A 19,912-nucleotide genomic window follows, 5' to 3' on the forward strand; every position below is an offset into this window, starting at 1 on the left:
GCAAATTAAACATCTTTAAGAAGCAACCTTCAGTGCCCCGTGAATGTGTATCTCCAGATTGCAGCAGTGTGTCTCCTGAGGTGTTTCCAGTTTGTGCTGTTACTCGCTCTGTCTCTCGTAAGGAAGTTGATAGTAAGCCAGAAAATCTTGAGTTGCCAGTTAAACTCCAGACAGAACAGTTGACTAGTTCAAGAGATTCATTGGTGGCTGAGCAAAAGGCTGATACTACTTTGGTTGTTCTGTTTGATAGAGTTGTTCCTGATTCAGTGGTGAGGAATAGTGCTCAGTGTTATTTTCTTCTTGATGGGCTGTTGGTCAGGAAATGGATTCCACACTGTGGTCAGGGTTTAGGAGAACCGGTGTTTCAAATAGTTGTACCTAATACTTTGCGAAATAAAGTGTTGCAAACTTCACATGATGATGTGGCAGGTCATATGGGTGTTCGTAAAACTTATGATCGCATACTCCGTTATTTTTTCTGGCCACGTTTAAAGCGGGATGTAGCTCAGTTTATTAAAACTTGTCATACGTGTCAGCGCACAAGCAAGCCAAACCAGGTTGTAAAACCAGCACCTTTATATCCAATACCAGCCATCGGGCAACCTTTTGAGCATCTTATTATTGATTGTGTTGGGCCTTTACCACGGTCCAAGTCAGGTCATAGCTACTTATTAACTGTTATGTGTCAAGCAACTAGATATCCGGCAGCTTTCTCTTTGCGTACTATAACTTCTAAATCAGTAGTTAAAGCATTAACTCAATTTATTTCAACATTTGGGATTCCAAAAATCATCCAGTCAGATCAGGGGTCTAACTTTACCTCACATTTATTTGCTCAGGTTCTCAAACAGCTTAAAGTTAAACACAACAAATCTACTGCGTTCCATGCCCAGAGCCAGGGAGCTTTGGAACGTTTTCATCAAACGTTGAAATCCTTGCTTCGTGCTTACTGTACAGAACTGTCTGCAGATTGGGAGGAGGGGTTACCTTGGCTGCTACTAGCTGCTCGTGAGGCAGTACAGGAAAGCACAGGGTTCAGCCCAAATGACTTAGTGTTTGGTCATAAAGTGCGTGGGCCTTTAGCAGTGCTGCAGGATGGTTGTTTGCCTGAGGAACCACCTCGGAGCCTTATTGACTATGTAAATGGTTTTAGGTTGAAGTTGTATAGGGCTGGTGAACTGGCTAAAGAGAAACTAGAAGGTTCTCAAAAGAAAATGAAACAGAGATATGACAGACAGGCTGAGCTGCGTGAATTTAGTCCCGGTGATCGTGTACTCGCTCTTTTGCCTCTTGTAAGTTCACCTTTTTAGGCAAAATACTGTGGTCCTTTTACTGTGTTGCGCAAAGTGTCAGATTTGAACTATCTTATTGAGACCCCTGGTCATAGGAAGTCCTCTAAATTGTGCCATGTGAACCTGTTAAGACGTTATCATTCCCGTGATCTAAGCAAAGTTGAAGGCACTCCAGCAGTGAGGTCAGCCTTGACTGCTGCTCCAGTCATTGAATCTTGTGCCTTAAGCTTTGTGGAGGGGGGAGAAGAAGAGGTAGTTATGTTTTCGGATGAGGTTTTGCAGGGTCGGCTGAAGAACTCCCAGACTTTGCAAAACCTTGGGGTTTTGGTAAATCATTTAGACTCCGAGAAACGTGATGAATTGGTAACTCTTATTAGAAACTACCCTGTTCTGTTTTCTGACACCCCATCGCAAACCCACTTAATTAAGCATGATATAGACATTGGAGATGCTAAGCCTATCAAACAGAGATTTTATCGTGTATCTGAGGAGAAGAGACTGAAATTGGAAACAGAGGTACAGTATATGTTGGACAATGGTATTGCTGAGCCATGTTGTTCAAATTGGGCTTCACCCTGTCTTCTGGTCAAAAAGTCTGATTCCACTTTCAGACCCTGCACTGATTATAGAAAAGTAAATAATGTTACTAAAGCAGACCTTTACCCTCTTCCTAGGATGGAGGACTGTATTGATCAAGTTGGGTCAGCAAAGTATGTTAGAAAATTTGATCTTTTAAAGGGATATTGGCAAGTACCCCTTACCAAAAGAGCTTGTGAGATTGCTGCCTTTGTAACTCCATCTGGTTTGTTCTCTTATACAGTTATGCCTTTTGGCTTGCGGAATGCTCCAGCCACCTTCCAGAGGCTGATGAATCGGGTGGTCTCGGGTCTGGAAGGGTGTGCTGTCTATTTGGACGACGTGGTCGTCTACTCGGACTCCTGGGAGGAGCATGTCCAGAGGGTGCAAGCCCTGTTCGAAAGACTGGTGTGGGCCAGGTTAACTATCAATTTGGCAAAGTGCGAGTTTGCCAAAGCTACAGTCACATACCTAGGCAAAGTTGTTGGTCAGGGTTTTGTTTGTCCTGTGGAAGCCAAGGTTCAGGCTGTGAAGCAGTTTCCACAGCCCTCAACAAAGAAAGAACTGATGCGCTTCCTGGGAATGGCGGGGTACTACCGTGCGTTTTGTAAAAACTTTTCGGTAGTAGTGTCCCCACTGACCAATCTGTTGAAGGCCAAGGCTGAATTTATCTGGTCCACCCAGTGTCAAGAGGCATTTGATGCAGTTAAGGCTCTTTTGTGTTTGGCACCCGTGTTGGCAGCACCAAATTTTGGGAAACCTTTCAAATTGCAGGTAGACGCCAGTCAAATCGGTGCTGGGGCTGTGCTTCTCCAGGAAAATGATGACAATGTTGAGTGTCCAGTCAGTTTCTTCTCCCGGAAATTTAATAAGTATCAGCAAAATTATTCTGTAATTGAAAAGGAGGCTTTAGGACTCATTTGGGCTTTACAGCACTTCGAAGTCTATGTTGGTTCCGGTTTGACCTCTTTAACTGTGTTCACTGACCACAACCCGCTCATTTTTCTTAAATCCCTGCAAAACCCCAACCAGCGACTGATGCGTTGGGCTTTGTTCTTGCAACCATTCAACCTTGATATTAGACACATTAGCGGTAAGGATAATATCATTGCTGATGCCCTGTCCCGTGCTCCTTTAACCTAGTTTGTATCTTCTCACTGTTGGCCCCTGCTGGCTGTCTGCACCTCTTTCTCTTAAATTGCTCCCCAGGTACCAGGGCTGCTGAGTTTGAGGGATGGATGGTCACCCAGGGGACACTGGGTGACTGCTAGGAGCTGGGACTGGTATTTCTTTATTTTCATTTTGGGGAATTTTGGATTGTTTTAAATATGTTGGGCCAAATTTTGGGCTGAGGGTGGGACCCTCATTTTAAGGAGGGGGGTGTCACAGCCCCTCCTCTGCTTTGCAGGGGCGGTTCCTCCTGCAGGCAGAGGAGGGTCGTTAGTGATTGGAGCCACCTGGGCTCAGGGTATTTAAACTGCTTCACTAACCACTCTCTCTCTCTCTCTGCTCCTCCAGGTATGATCCTGTTTTGTTTGTTCCTTTATAGTTATGTCTTAGTTTGTCCACTCAGTCATGTACACACACAGATTCACGCATCCATGCATTTTACATACACCTTACATTATGACATTCCCACACCTCATTTCCTTTTCTTTGTTTAAAGTTAATAGTTTTGATTTACAATAAAGACAACCTTTTTGATTGGCCTATACTTCTTGTTGGTGTCCCCTCATTTTTGCCACAGGCTATGAGCCAGCTTGTGACAGATCTAGATCTACATAGATGTTTTACACGATAAGATATGTCAGAGAGCCTTGTGCGGCATTCTATATCCGCATAAAGGGTTAAAATGTAAAATATTTTAGCTATTTAAAAACTAGGACGGTATAATAATATAATGTAAATGTCTCACGTGAAGATGATGGTTTAAACCATAATTTTATCAAGTCAATTCATGTGAATACTGTCGTATATGAACAAAGAGAAGACCTTCACTAACATTACAGCTAACTGTAGGAAACAAATATCCGGGGGAAAGTGTAAAGAACACACCATACAAAACATTACAATCACACCCCACAATACAATAAGTGTTACGCTAGTGATGTTAAAAATTGTTAAACAATTTCAAAACAGTGTGTTTCAGAAGAAATGTAAAGATGCCTAAAAACAAATGTGTCCAAAATGTTACTTGCTAATACTTGGTCTTGTTTCAGAGTCGGTATGCTCCGGTGAAAACTGTGTGAACTTTGATGAGGCCGACAACAATACCGTTGTTAAACATGCGGTACAATAACAATGTTCAATATAAACAAGAATCCTGCTCTAATGCGACTAATTTACACCAACTCTAATTGTTTCACATATAACTGTTGATTGTTAGATGATTTATCAAACAATTGAAATTGACTATAGGTTAAAATATTTTTATTTTTATATGTTAAATATTCCTTTCCCTCCTTTCACGTAAAAATACCACATATCAACTGTAATTCATTAGCTTAACCATGCTGTTTAGTGACACACACAAAATAACTGTGTAATAATAACAAAATAAGTGTAATAGTTAGACGAGTTTGAAGTGTAATACTCATCTTTCACGTCAATGTTTCGTAGACATAGCCGAAAGATGTTCTAAAATAAATATGATTTGTTTAGTCTTAAACACTCTCATACTAGAAGGACCATCATTTAATTCTCTTTATGCAATATTTGTTCATGTTTTTCATACATTCCTATATGAACATGTTTGACCACGCTCTGTGACTATACACTTTTTGCAAAAACTGTACAAAAACAAGATGTAAACAGTGTAATATGTAAAATGTCAGTTCAAACGCTAAAACTGATCACTAGTGGTTTTTCTGTATTTGTTTTAAATGACTCATGATGTATTTACTTTTAACCCAGTTGACCTCTAGAATTTAGGTTTTACCAAAGTGTGGAACTTTGTTTAACAGTCTCGAGCTTGGATGAATATGCCTCTCTCAGTGCAATAGTCAGATGTGATTCTGTTGTAATAGTTTAAGTGTAAAACAGCATGCACTTTGTGTAATTCATAGAGTGAAAGTTGCACTAAATGAAGTATCAATTTAGTCAAACAAAGACTATCACTTAAATTCTTAATTGTCATTTATTTCTATAGACAGCTCTCAATGAAAAGTCTTCACCTAAAACATACAGTCCAACATACAAAATGTAAAACAGGGTCATCATTTGCATGCTTTTGTGAATTTATAATAAACTATGGTTTTCAAGCCTCTTTTCTTAGAGGTTTGGGTCTTTTGAATCTTACATGGATGTTTTGGACACGTGTGATTCTGTATAAAGTTGTTGATTTAAGCACAACTATTAAAGCGATGTAAAGCGATTTGAGGTCTCAGAAAAAACGCTATATACGTAAATGTAACGAATTGTTATTATTATTATTATTATTATTATTAGATATGTTTTAAACGAATGTAGACATTTGGGAGGAAATTAGATGTGAATCAATATTTCATGCATTCAGTCTTAAAGTGATAGCCACTTAAAATACTTGCTGCTGTTAGTGCCTGTAATGTTAAACAACAAAGATGACGTAGAGAGAGATTTATTATTATATTTGATTAGTTTATTGAATTTGTGTAGTATTTCTCATTACTGTTAGGCCCATTTGTATATTTTTTTCTGTTGTATTTATCGGTCCGGTTGCTTGCTAGCATTGTTCTATCTTACTACTGACTGTTTACTTGTCTATGCTTTTATTTTCTATTAATCCTGATGGTAATAGCTGTCATTGTCTTTTTCAGGAAAGAGATAGTTCGGAGAGGTTAATAAGTAAATCTTAATTTTAAGTTTGAACAAAGATATTAATATTTGTATTATTGGAAATTATATTAATATTAATTGGAATATATTCATATTAATAATTAGTGCCTTAAGATTTATAAAGAAAGTGCACTCCACAAATGGCTGGGTTAAAAACAACCCAATTGGCAACCCAGCGCTGGGTAAATATTGGACAGAACACATGCTGGGTTAAATTAACCCAGTGACATTTTAACCCAGCAGGCTGGGTTGTTGAGAAAACCCAAGATGTAGTCACTTTTTACCATTAATGGATTTGCTATTCTGGGTTATTTTTGCTGGGTTATTCTTATAATTTTGCCTGTGCTTTACTGTAAAAATATGAATTAAGAAATAATGAAGAACATGTTTAGACTGTTAAAATCATTTTTAATGCTTGTCAACTGACATTCACAAATGTGTTAAAATTGGCAGCAATGGCAACAAACTGCACATTAAATTTAAATGCAAAAATCATTTACTGACATCAAAGTAGTTAAATATTGTCAGTTTTAATATAAATAAAGAAGATTACAGTGACATTGACAATTATATTTTAAATTCAGTGAATGCAAAATCATTTAAAAATACATCAAGTATTAAATAGTCAAATACAATTAAAGAAAGAAAGAAGATTAGTTCTGTACAATGACATTTATACGTTTAACTATTACATGTTTAACGGTTTAAATAAGCAGTGAAATCGACAGACTATTTAAAGTCAGCGAATGCAAAATCATTTTTAAAATATGCTAAAATTTACATAAGTATAGTTAAATAAAGTCAAATACAGTTAAGAAAGAAAGAAAATTAGTTCTGAACAATGTAATTTATACCAATTAATTCTTAGAAAATTAAAGTGAAATTCACAGATGTGCAAGTTTGTATTTTACAGTATGCGAAATTTAAATTTTTTAGACTCTGAAGAAGACTCTTAGATGCAGGTTTTGTAGACCCTGCCCGGTTTAGAAATTCCACCATGTTCATTCCGACCTATAAAAGAAAATAAATACAATATAGATTGTTTCAATGGCAAATGTTTCATTATTCAGTTGAAGTCAGTTCAGTGTTGATTCAGTTCAGTTCAATAACTGTAAAGTTCATCATGAAATGGAGTTCATCATGATTTCAACAATCAATATTTTTATTTGGCGAAAAGCCGTATAAGTGGTAAGCTTTACATTATCTTTTTTTTTTGGTCTAGGATCAAAGTTGCTTAATAGGAATTGTTTTGAGGTAATAAAGTTAGATAATGTACATCCAGTCAGTTTTCATCACAAAATAAACTCCTTCAGGGTGATACGAGATCCCTCCAGTTTGTGTTGATTACCTTGTTGAAGTTTATTCTGCAATATCAACTGGCTGGATGTACAGTATCCCTTGCTTAATGCACAGGCAGTTCCAGTCAGGTTACAATGCAATTTAAATAGCAGTTATATGCGGTTTTATACTTACTAGTTGAAGATCAATGAAAGCCTTTCTAGCTTCGTCAATAGATGGACGAAATACCTTCTGACCAATATGTACACCGTGGCAGCAAGAAGAAGGGGAAGAACCAAAAGAGCAACATCACCTCTATTCTCTGCAGAAAAGAGACATAACATCTCAGAAACAGGACCAGCTACAACAAATATATACTAAAGTTAGTGCAATAAGCTACAGACATAAAATAAATATGCAATAATGATATTAAATACATAAGGTTGCCTTTTATGTTGTATGGAAGATTTAAAACAACAATCACCACCTTGTGGAATGTTTTCCAAAGACTGATTCAACTTTTCTTCATTAATTGCAATCCTTAAAATTCTGTTAACTTACATAAAATAGGCCTTTGGAGTGACTGAGCTTTGTAACTTTACAGATTTTTTTTATGCTCAAACAGCAACATAACACACAATAACTAAAGTGGAAAAAATGAAAAAGCATAATAGGGCCCTTAATTTTTTCCTTTAAAAAAATGTACATGTAGCTATTGCATCTGATATTTATCCAAATGAATCGACATTGAATCAAAATCGGAATCGAACCACAAGCTTATAAATTGCTAAACTCATAAGTTGGCAGCCTTGTTGTGAGCAAACGTTACGTTAACGTTATTTAACTATAGAATGTGTAGCAGATTGGGTATTTCCCTCCGTTACTCCCCCTGGTGGAGAATGGGAATTTCCCCATAGACTCAGCTGTGTCAGATACCGGCTGGTTAATCATTATCATGATTGCACTTATAATAAAAGCAAGACACGCGTAGCAGAGTTTGTGTTTGGCTGTTTCTGGTTACTCTCTTGCTTTCCCTTTTTCTGCCTTTTCCTGATGGAGTCGTGTAGTTTGGGTCGCTTATTTGTCCAATCTCAGGTAGCCTATGTGGATGGGTGTAAAGTGATATGTGATTTTGCAATTTTTTTTTGTTTAATGTTGGTGTGTAACCTAAAGCCTGTTCTGCAGTCGCTACAGTGCAGTGAGGGCATGTTGCAGCATGCAGTCATGTTGTCCTGACGCAGTGAGTATGATCTCTTTGGGGGATTGTGTGTGTGTGTGTGTGTGTGTGTGTGTGTAGGTTTGGATGGAGGCCGGAGCTCAGATTGTTTTCTCCTACAGTTTGTCTGTTGGCACTCTCACTGTATTGGGCAGTTACAATAAATATAACAACAACTGCTACAGGTGAGTATTGGTGCTTTTAATAAAATGACAGTACCAAAGAACAGACGAATAAATGAGTCAACAATTAAGAATGAACTACGAATAAAGAATGGGTTATTTGTTGTGTTGTGTACTTTGAGGTATGTTCTTGTTGCTTGTGATGCTCAGCCAGCAGATGCCAGACAATAAATGAGTTTTATATTATCTATGTCTATCAGGGACTGCTTTTGGCTTTGCCTTCTGAACAGTGGCACCAGTTTGGTGGCTGGTTTTGCCGTGTTCTCAGTCCTGGGCTTTATGGCCCATGAACAGGGCGTCCCCATTGAGGAGGTGGCAGAATCAGGTACTGAAAAATTCAGTTGAAAAAAGGTGAAAGATTATAATCAGAGAATATATTAAAGCAATGCTCAACATCAGATCTGTCTCTCTTTCAGGTCCAGGACTAGCGTTCATCGCTTATCCACAGGCAGTAGCTATGATGCCTTTCCCTCAGCTGTGGGCTGTTTGTTTCTTCATCATGATTATTTTGCTGGGGCTTGATACACATGTGAGCTTAAACTCACATATACACATACACTCACCTAAAGGATTATTAGGAACACCATACTAATACTGTGTTTGACCCCCTTTCGCCTTCAGAACTGCCTTAATTCTATGTGGCATTGATTCAACAAGGTGCTGAAAGCATTCTTTAGAAATGTTGGCCCATATTGATAGGATAGCATATTGCAGTTGATGGAGATTTGTGGGATGCACATCCAGGGCAAGAAGCTCCCGTTCCACCACATCCCAAAGATGCTCTATTGGGTTGAGATCTGGTGACCGTGGGGGGCCATTTTAGTACAGTGAACTCATTGTCATGTTCAAGAAACCAATTTGAAATGATTCGAGCTTTGTGACATGGTGCATTATCCTGCTGGAAGTAGCCATCAGAGGATGGGTACATGGTGGTCATAAAGGGATGGACATGGTCAGAAACAATGCTCAGGTAGGCCGTGGCATTTAAACGATGCCCAATTGGCACTAAGGGGCCTAAAGTGTGCCAAGAAAACATCCCCCACACCATTACACCACCACCACCAGCCTGCACAGTGGTAACAAGGCATGATGGATCCATGTTCTCATTCTGTTTACGCCAAATTCTGACTCTACCATCTGAATGTCTCAACAGAAATCAAGTCTCATCAGACCAGGCAACATTTTTCCAGTCTTCAACTGTCCAATTTTGGTGAGCTTGTGCAAATTGTAGCCTCTTTTTCCTATTTGTAGTGGAGATGAGTGGTACCTGGTGGGGTCTTCTGCTGTTGTAGCCCATCCGCCTCAAGATTGTGCGTGTTGTGGCTTCACAAATGCTTTGCTGCATACCTCGGTTGTAACGAGTGGTTATTTCAGTCAAAGTTGCTCTTCTATCAGCTTGAATCAGTCGGCCCATTCTCCTCTGATCTCTAGCATCAACAAGGTATTTTCACCCACAGGACTGCCGCATACTGGATGTTTTTCCCTTTTCACACCATTCTTTGTAAACCCTAGAAATGGTTGTGCGTGAAAATCCCAGTAACTGAGCAGATTGTGAAATACTCGTCTGGCACCAACAACCATGCCACGCTCAAAATTGCTTAACCCTCATGTGGTGTTCAAAATCCTATAACACCTATGGTGTTCCCGGTCAAAAATGACAGGCCTATAAAAAATAGCTTATAAATCACTCATTTAACCACATTTTCACCCAATCTTGATTTCAATCTTTTTGTCAACTTGTTTTCTGTCAATTAGGACTGGTTTTATATTTCTATTTGCATCTAATTAATTGTGGGCCTCATTTATCTGATAGTAGGCATCTAATTTTTTAAGTAAAAAAATCATTATTTTTGAATAATTTTGGAAATATTAAAAAAATATGAGAAAAAATTGGTTCTGTTGATCACACTAGTCTACTTTAATGGTTCACCAGGAAGTTTGTTTTGAAAAACTTTTATTTTGTAAAAAATGGCACAGTCACACTTGTGTTCCCGGTCAAAAATGACAGGCCTATAAAAAATAGCTTATAAATCACTCATTTAACCACATTTTCACCCAATCTTGGATTCAATCTTTTTGTCAACTTGTTTTCTGTCAATTAGGACTGGTTTTATATTTCTATTTGCATCTAATTAATTGTGGGCCTCATTTATCTGAGAGTAGGGATCTAATGTTTTAAGTAAAAAAATAATTATTTTTGAATAATTTTGGAAATATTAAAAAAATATGAAAAAATATTGGTTCTGTTGATCACACTAGTCTACTTTAATGGTTCATCAGGAAGTTTGTTTTGAAAAACTTTTATTTTTTGAAAAAAATGGCACATAGTCACACTTGTGGTGTTCCCGGTCAAAAATGACAGGCCTATAAAAAAATAGCTTATAAATCAGAATCAGAATCAGAATCAGAAAGAGCTTTATTGCCAAGTATGCTTGCGCATACGAGGAATTTGTCTTGGTGATAGTAGCTTCCAGTACACATACAATATAAAGTGACAAGACAAGTAACATAGGTATAAATAAAAAATAGAAAAAATAAAAATAAAATAAAAATAAAAAGATTATAAATTATAAATATATATAAAGTTATAAGGTGCTATAATGAAATGTCTGAGGGAAGTATTGCACATGTTTGTTCCACAGTAGCGGAACATTTAAGTGTTCATGAGGTAGATGGCCTGGGGAAAGAAACTTTTCCTGTGTCTGGTTGTTTTTGTGCTCGGTGCTCTGTAGCGCCGACCAGACGGTAACAGTTCAAACAGAAAGTGTGCTGGGTGTGACGGGTCCAGAGTGATTTTGCGAGCCCTTTTTCTCACTCTGGATGAGTGCAGTTCTTTGAGTGTGGGAAGGGTAGTGCCAGTGATTCGCTCAGCAGTCCGAACTATCCGCTGTAGTCTACGGAGGTCGGTTTTGGTAGCAGAGCCGAACCAGACGGTGATGGAAGTGCAGAGGATGGACTGGATGACAGCTGAGTAGAACTGTACGAGCAGCTCCTGTGGCAGGTTGAATTTCCTCAGCTGACGCAGGAAGTACAGTCTCTGTTGGGCTTTCTTCACAATAAAGTCTATGTGAGTGTCCCACTTCAGATCCTGAGAGATGGTGGTGCCCAGGAACCTGAATGACTCTACTGCAGTCACAGTGCTGTCCATGATGGTGAGTGAAGGGAGTGCAGGGGGGTTTCTCCTGAAGTCCACGATCATCTCCACTGTTTTGAGCGTGTTCAGCTCCAGGTTGTTATAACTGCACCAAAGAGCCAGCTGCTCCACCTCCTGTCTGTACGCAGACTCGTCACCGTTCCGGATGAGTCCGATAACAGTAGTGTCGTCCGCAAACTTCAGGAGCTTGACAGAGGTGTCTTTAGAGGTGCAGTCATTTGTGTACAGGGAGAAGAGCAGTGGTGAGAGAACACATCCCTGTGGAGCACCGGTGCTGATGGTGCGGCTGTCGGACGTGATTTTGCCCATTCTGACTAGCTGTTGTCTGTCTGTCAGAAAGCTGGTGATCCATTGACAGATGGAGCTAGGGACAGAGAGCTGGGTCAGTTTGGTCTGGAGCAGTGATGGGACGATGGTGTTGAAGGCAGAACTAAAGTCCACGAACAGAATCCTTGCATAGGTCCCTGGTTTGTCCAGATGTTGTAGGGTGTAATGCAGTCCCATATTGACCACATCATCCACAGACCGGTTTGCTCTGTAGGCAAACTGCAGGGGGTCCAGCAAGGGTCCAGTGATGTCCTTCAGATATGCTAACACCAGTCTTTCGAATGACTTCATGGCCACAGATGTTAAGGCAACAGGTCTGTAGTCATTGAGTCCTGTGATCTTTGGTTTCTTCGGGATTGGGATGATGGTGGAGCGTTTAAAGCAGAAAGGGACTTTGCACTGCTCCAGTGATCTGTTGAAGATCAGTGAGAAGATAGAGGCCAGCTGGTCAGCGCAGGTTTTCAGACAGGCTGGTGAAACACCGTCTGGGCCTGGTGCTTTCCTTCTCTTCTGTTTCCTGAAGATCTGACGCACATTATCCTCACTGATCTGAAGTGCAGGGGGGGAGGGGAGGGGGATGGCTGGAGGTGTTGATGGCTGTGTAGAGAGATGGTCAGGGCGGGTATGGGGTGTCTGATCGGGGGTCTCAAATCTACAGTAAAAGACATTCAGCTCGTTCGCAAGATGCTTATTGCTGTCGATGCTGGGGGATGGTGTCTTGTAGTTGGTAATGTCTTTCAGGCCTTTCCACACTGATGCAGGGTCGTTGGAGGAAAACTGGTTTTCCAGCTTTTTGGCATAGCTCTTCTTAGCCACTTCAATCTCCTTTGTCAATGTGTTCCTGGCCTGATTATACAAGATCCTATCCCCACTCCTGTAGGCATCTTCTTTGACCTGACGAAGCTGTCTGAGTTTTGGTGTGAACCATGGTTTATCATTGTTGAATGATAAGTAAGTCCTGGTAGGGATGCATAAATCCTCACAGAAACTGATGTATGATGTTACAGTCTCTGTGAGCTCGTCCAGATCGCTGGCAGCAGCTTCAAAAACACTCCAGTCAGTGCATTCAAAACAGGCTTGTAAGACCTGCTCTGTGTCGTTGGTCCATCTCTTTACAGTCCTTATTACTGGCTTAGCAGTTTTAAGTTTTTGCCTGTAAGTTGGTAGAAGATGAACCAGGCAGTGATCGGAAAGTCCTAGAGCTGCTCTGGCGACGGAGCGATATGCATCCTTTGTTGTGGTGTAGCAATGGTCCAAAATATTATTGTCTCTGGTGGGGCATGTAATGTGCTGTTTGAATTTAGGCAGTTCACGTGTGAGTTTTGCCTGATTAAAGTCTCCGAGAATGATAAGAACAGAGTCCGGGTGTTGTTGTTCTGTTTCTGTGATCAGATCAGCCAGCTGTTGCAGCGCCGTACTCACGTGTGCTTGCGGTGGAATGTAAACACTGATGAGAACGAGCGAGGAAAACTCCCGCGGCGAGTAGAACGGCTTACAGTTAATGAAAAGCACTTCCACATCAGGACAGCACATCTTCCTTAACACAGTTACATCAGTACACCACCTTCTGTTGATGTAAAAGCATGTCCCACCACCGCGCGTTTTCCCCGTTGACTCCATATCGCGATCCGCTCTGAACAGCTGAAAGTCCGGTAGATGTAACGCGCTGTCCGGAATGGCTTCGTTCAGCCAGGTTTCCGTGAAACACAGAGCAGCAGAGTTGGTAAAGTCCTTGTTTTTGCGTGAGAGCAGAAGTAGTTCGTCCATTTTGTTAGGGAGAGAGCGGACATTCGCCAGATGGATGCTAGGCAGCGCCGTTCTGAATCCGCGCTGCCTGAGCTTAACGAGTGTGCCGGCTCGCTTCCCACGCCTGCGCGTCTTATACTGTTTCCACAGTGCAGCGGCACAACCGACGACAATGTTCCGCAAAACGCCAGAAGAATCAAAAACTGGTTGGTGATCAGTTGGTGTGCACTGCCGAATGTTCAGCAGTTCGTCCCTGGTATAACTGATAGCGAATGACAAACATAAAACAGGACAAACTAACAAAAACAGTGTAACAACTGGAGAGCTCAACACCGAGGCAGCCATCCGCGGCGCCATCTTGGATCGATTATCTTGGATCGATCCGCGGCGCCATCTTGGATCGGTTAAATCACTCATTTAACCACATTTTCACCCAATCTTGGATTCAATCTTTGTATCAACTTGTTTTCTTTCATTTAGGACTGGTTTTATATTTAATTTTCAAACAGTTTAATTGTAGGAGTCATTTATCCGAGCTTATGCACCTCAATTTTTGAGTGAAAAAAGCATTATTTGTTAATAATTTTGGCAATATTGTGAAAAATATTTTAAAAAACTGCACTGTTGATCACACTAGTCTACTTCAATGTTTAACCAGGAAATTTCTTTTGAAATGATTTTATTTTGTATAAAATGGCACAGTGTCACACTTGTGGTGTTCCTGGTCAAAAATGACCGGCCATTAAAAAGTTAATGTAGAAGATCACAAAACACAGCACTTATATTTTGCAATGCTTTTATTTTGAGAAGTGTGTGTGTGTGTGTGTGTGTGTGGCATACATGTATCCATGCATGCACATGTCCAATGGCTCTATGTCTGCAAGCACACATATACATATGTGAACATGATAAACATGCTCCTGACAACTAAATTTTTTCTCTAATTTTCAGTCTCCCCCATTCACTTTCAATGACCAGGAACACCACAAGTGTGACTCTGTGTCATTTTGTGCAAAAAACACACATTTTAAAACAAACGGTGTAATTAAATATTAGACAAGTGTTATCAACAGTGCATTTTTTTTCATATTTTTCTCAATATAGCCAAAATTATTAACGAATAATGCTTTTTTTCACTCAAAAACTGAGGTGCATAAGCTCGGATAAATGACTCCTACAATTAAACAGTTTGAAAATGAAATACAAAACCAGTCCTAATTGAAAGAAAACAAGTTGATAAAAAGATTGAATCCAATTTTTGGTGATACTATAGCATAACAAGTGATTTATAAGCTATTTTGTGTAGGCTGATCATTTTTGACCGGGAACACCACAAGTGTGACTCTGTGTCATTTTGTACAAAATAAAAGCATTTCAAAAGAAATTTCCTGGTTAAACATTAAAGTAGACTAGTGTGATCAACAGTGCAATTTATTTTCATATTTTTCTCAATATTGCCAAAATTATTAACAAATAATGCTTTTTTCACTCAAAAACTGAGGTGCATAAGCTTGGATAAATGACTCCTACAATTAAACTGTTTGAAAATTGAATACAAAACCAGTCCTAATTGAAAGAAAACAAGTTGATAAAAAGATTGAATCCAATTTTTGTGGATAATATAGCATAACGAGGGATTTATAAGCTATTTTGTGTAGGCCTGTCATTTTTGACCGGGAACACCATAGGTGTAACAAGGTGAAAAAAAACAACACAAAAAAAGTAAAAAATAAATAAATAAAATGTGGACAAGTTGTTATAGTATCTGTGAACAAAGTCACTAAGTTTCAGTTCAATGCGATAACATTAACTAGTATTTTCAGGAAAAAGAAAATCTTCTCCAGTCAAAAATGACATGAACACCACATGAGGGTTAAGTCACCTTTCTTTCCCATTCTGACATTCAGTTTGGAGTTCAGGAGATTGTCTTGACCAGGGCCACACCCCTAAATGCATTGAAGCAACTGCCATGTGATTGGTTGATTAGATAATTGCATTAATGAGAAATTGAACAGGTGTTCCTAATAATCCTTTAGGTGAGTGTACGTCATAATACTTTGAACTGAAAAAAATAGAAATGAACAAATCTATTTAAAATACATCTAAATAATATATGTCAAGTCTAAATTTAGGCAAATTTTAAAAAAAGTTTATGCAAACAAATCGCAGGGTTAGTTTTGCATTACAGGGATAGTTCCCACGAATGAAAATTATATCCATTTATTCACACTCATGTCATTCCAAACCTGTATGCATTTCTTTCTTCTGAAAAACATTCTTTGTAATGTCCTTTCTTTTGGACATTACAAAACACACAGTGTTCACAGTGCATGTGCTTTTGTTGTGCTTCTGTTGTGCTTCCCTTTGAAGTTTGTTGCAGTAGAAGCTGTCGTTACATCAGTGATTGATCTGTTCCCGACAGTGCTGCGCAGAGTGGGACGCAGAGAAATCTTCCTCCTGCTCTTCTGTCTCGCTTGCCTTGTCGGGCAGCTCTTCATGGTCACAGAGGTCAGAGAAAAGTGTGTTTGTTTGTGAGAGAGTAAACATATAAACTAAACATATACAGGTCAGACCTGTTAAAGATTACAGTTGTGACTCAAATTTCCAAGTGAATGATTTTATGAATATGGTTCTAATATAAATAGATTTTCAGATGACAAATTTAATTCTTTATTTTAAATCATGGCAGATCATATGCTATACAACAGGTGTTTTGTGTAGGGAATACCTGTGTTTTGTCATGACACACACACAGGAAAAGATAAGATCCAAGCGCAGTATTTAGTAGGGAAAATCCGTACTCACAACTAGTCCAGGCAAGGGTCAAAATCCAAATAAGGCAATCCAAAAACAAGCACAAGCAAAAACAGACATCCAGAAGTGTTGTGACAATCTACAAGGAATACATGAAAAACACTGACACAGACAGGGTATATACACAGACACTAACAAGGTGAGGGGAAACAGCTGCGTGCAATGAATTTAAATGATAACACAGAACAGGATGATGGGAAATGTAGTGAATGACACCGTGGGAGAAGAGGACCTCTAGTGGCTATCCGGGGAACACAAACCAGACACTGTGACATGTTTCCCTCTCCTCAGTCCTATTTAACTGTGTTGTGGGCTTGGGTCTTGCATCTACAGGGGGGGATGTATGTATTCCAGTTGTTTGACTACTATGCCTGCAATGGAGCCAATCTTCTGTTTCTGTCTGCGTTTGAGTCTCTGGCCATGGGTTGGATCTTTGGTGAGACACACACACACAAGCTACAAAAATTGATCTTAACATAAAAAGCCAACAGAATGCAATGGCAGTATTGGAAAGCTAGTGATTCATAATCTTTTTTGTCTAACCACAGGAGCTGAGAGAATGTTTCACGTCATTGAAGACATGACAAACTCACGACCCAACTACATATTCATGCTGTGCTGGAAATACCTGACCCCTCTCACGTCCCTGGTGAGTGTCTCAGCACTTCTTCATCTGTTTGGGCTTCACTGATGATTTATTGGTCAGAACAGTCAATTGTTTTTTTATTTATTATTCAGACCTGAAGCATTTCATTACCATAACCACTTAAAGGTGCTGTATGTAACTTTTTTTACTAAAGCATAAAAATACCATAATATGTTTGTAGATATTTAGGAAACATGCTAAGTTCACATACTCGTTTTTCTGAAAAACACTTCTGCTGCCAGTTATTTTATTTATTATTTTACACGTTCCGTATTGTCAGTCGGTTTTTGTTTTTGGTCTGTGTGATCTTGCCCACTGCCAGTTCACCCAATAGTATTTCGACACCCCGGGATGCCAGTTGTCGGACAACACAGCGTATTGCATCCTTGGAAACGATCAAATAAACTGGGTCAGAGATTGCAGATACCACACAACCTAAAATCTCTAAGAACGAGAGCATATTAAAACATGGATTAACACGCGTGAGCATCGAGTCTGAGGAGGAGGGGGCGGGGGAAACAGGGCAGTACCTTTTTAGACCACTAGCTGTCATTCTTACAGACTGCACCTTTAAATGAAGATCAGTTCTTACTGTCTTTTTTTCTTACCAGTCATTTCCCCTCAACTTCTCCTTCTCTTCTGTTTATTCTTAGGCATCTTTTGTCTGTTCTGTGGTGGAGTACCGGCCGCTGACGTTTAACCGTTGGTATGTGTACCCGGACTGGGCATATGCACTTGGTTGGCTCCTAGCCCTGTCCTCCATTCTGCTGGTGCCTGGTTGGGCGATGGGAAGAATGTTTGCTGGAAAAGGAAGTCTGAAACAGGTGAGGATGAAAGTTCCACTGAGATGTCATCAAAACAGGGATGAAAATGTTTAACTTTACTATTTAACCAAAGCAAATCTACACAACTAACCAATTCGATCTATAAACTAAACACTTACTACCAAAGTGTTGTTTCCCTGTGTTTGTGTGTCTTGACAGTGTTGGCTTCACCTGTGTAATCCAGATACAAACCTTCCTCTCAGCAGTAAGCGGCGAGCTGAAATGGAGACTGCTTTCACCACAGAGATGAAAGACTTAGTCAGGATGAATATAGAGGAACGTGAAAATGAACACTGAAAGAAAAAAATATAAATATATTTTGTAGTCAATCTTTTCATAACTAAAGTCATGAAGCTCCATAAAAACTGTTTAAACAGAACCCCACATTTGTTCATGTCTAGCGACAGGGAGTATCTGCTCAATACCCCAGTCAGAGCCAGACGACTTTCCTCTTATGACAAATTGCTTGTGATATTCCTCATTTGTAAATTGCTTTAGGATAAAAATGCAAATGAATAAATGTAAATGTAGATCATTCTCTGTGGGAATCCTTTATTATCCCCATGGCAAGCATATGGCTTATCTGATTCTAGAGCTTGGCATCAGGCCAAGTTTTCTGTTTGATCACTTTCTGTCTTTAAGGGCAGCATCATTATTATACCACAGCAAAGCTGCCATCGTTGCAAACATCTCACATCATGTCAGACCATCCACTCCCGAATCAGTGACCTGATTATTTTCAATTTAGTCTCTAAATAAATTAAAAATGTCTAATTAATCAGAACCTTTAAAAGCCAGTAGATGGTGATATAATTTGGAGCTTCTTTCCAATGTAAAAAATTGTCCTGTAAATTAGCGGTAAAATACTGTTAAAAAGTGCTGTTAATTTACTGGTCATTTTACAGTTCGTTACTGTAATATTAACTAGAGTAATAAATGCTGTAGAAGTGCAGTTCATTATTAGTTAATGTTAACAAATTTAACTAATGAAACCTTATTGTAAAGTGTTACTGATTTCATGATAGCTAACATTTTCATGCATATAATACATAAATTAAATTTACAACATCAACAAAACTAAACATGAATTCCCCATAATTAACTTCTTGATTCTCACTGATTTGTTTGGTAAAGTAAATAATATTTAGTAATATTATCATCATTACCCTATTTTCGTTTGATGTGCTATGCATTGTAATTGTATCAACATCTTTTCATAGAATGCCAAAGAAAGAAAGAATAAAAACAAAAAAAACAAAAAACAAGGAACTTTCTGATGCAGCCAAAGGAAGCATCCCGCTCACAAGCTGGCTGAAAAGAGAGAATAAAGATGCAGGTACTGTTAAATTAAACTTGTATTACAATCCTAAAAATAGTTTACACTTGAGGAAAATAACAGGTGTTTATTAAAGGAGTAATTTTCCCAAATTGATAATTTACTTACCCATATGCAGTTCCAAGCCTGTCTGATTTTCTTCTGTGGAATATTTTTTTAAATGGTTGTATCCATATATTGAAAGCCAGTGGGGAACAAAATGAGTCCCCATTCCTGTTCATTATATGGACATTATATAATCTATCCCTGTAAAACTTATACTTTTTTTTTGTATATAGAGAGTAGCAGTTCAATAAGGCGAGTATTGAAGAGATTCAAGGGAAAGCAGTTGAGACAAGAGAGAAAGATGAAGGAGAGGTTAGAGCCAATGAGGAAGAAAGTGAGATGAGTCAGGAAATGCAAGGAGACATTAGGCCAAGTGAGGAGGAAGGAGGAGAGATAACAGAGGAAGGAGCTGCAGCAGCAGATACTGAATACACGGTTCTGAATCCAAAAGCACCAGAAGTTTACCCATCCTTGATGGCCTTACAGTTTCCAACAGACCCAGCTCATGTTGATCAGCATCAAATCAAAGTTGATAGCAACTATATACAGTTCTGCTGCTCTCTTGGGCCATGTCAACCAGTATCTGACTTTCCAATCACAATATATTTGGCAATGCAAGGACTTGCATTTAGAGGCCATGATGAATGTAGCACCAGTTCAAAC

At 39.1% G+C, this 19,912-nt stretch overlaps 1 protein-coding gene and 1 long non-coding RNA gene across 2 annotated transcripts; one reads left to right on the forward strand and one right to left on the reverse strand.

Moving 5' to 3' along the window:
- Positions 1 to 6,662: 6,662 nt before the first annotated feature.
- On the reverse strand, positions 6,663 to 7,786 carry LOC311084234. Its single transcript, XR_014606462.1, has 2 exons — positions 7,155 to 7,786; positions 6,663 to 6,692 (listed from the first exon to the last, which is right to left on the reverse strand). It is a non-coding gene; the product is annotated as an uncharacterized lncRNA (long non-coding RNA).
- Positions 7,787 to 8,175: 389 nt separating this feature from the next.
- Positions 8,176 to 18,916, forward strand: LOC311097478 (sodium- and chloride-dependent GABA transporter 2-like; the record flags this gene model as incomplete). The annotated part of the gene is made up of 9 exons (XM_084137167.1): positions 8,176 to 8,199; positions 8,257 to 8,360; positions 8,558 to 8,682; positions 8,774 to 8,886; positions 15,955 to 16,092; positions 16,732 to 16,834; positions 16,947 to 17,047; positions 17,698 to 17,868; positions 18,028 to 18,916. 9 exons carry the CDS (start codon positions 8,176 to 8,178, stop codon positions 18,163 to 18,165), a joined length of 1,017 nt encoding a protein of 338 aa, XP_083993293.1. The 3' UTR covers positions 18,166 to 18,916.
- Between the last annotated feature and the right edge of the window lie 996 nt (positions 18,917 to 19,912).

Source organism: Abramis brama, assembly GCF_963993115.1.
Source record: "Abramis brama genome assembly, chromosome: 1".
In the NCBI taxonomy this organism is placed as follows: Eukaryota; Metazoa; Chordata; class Actinopteri; order Cypriniformes; family Leuciscidae; genus Abramis; species Abramis brama.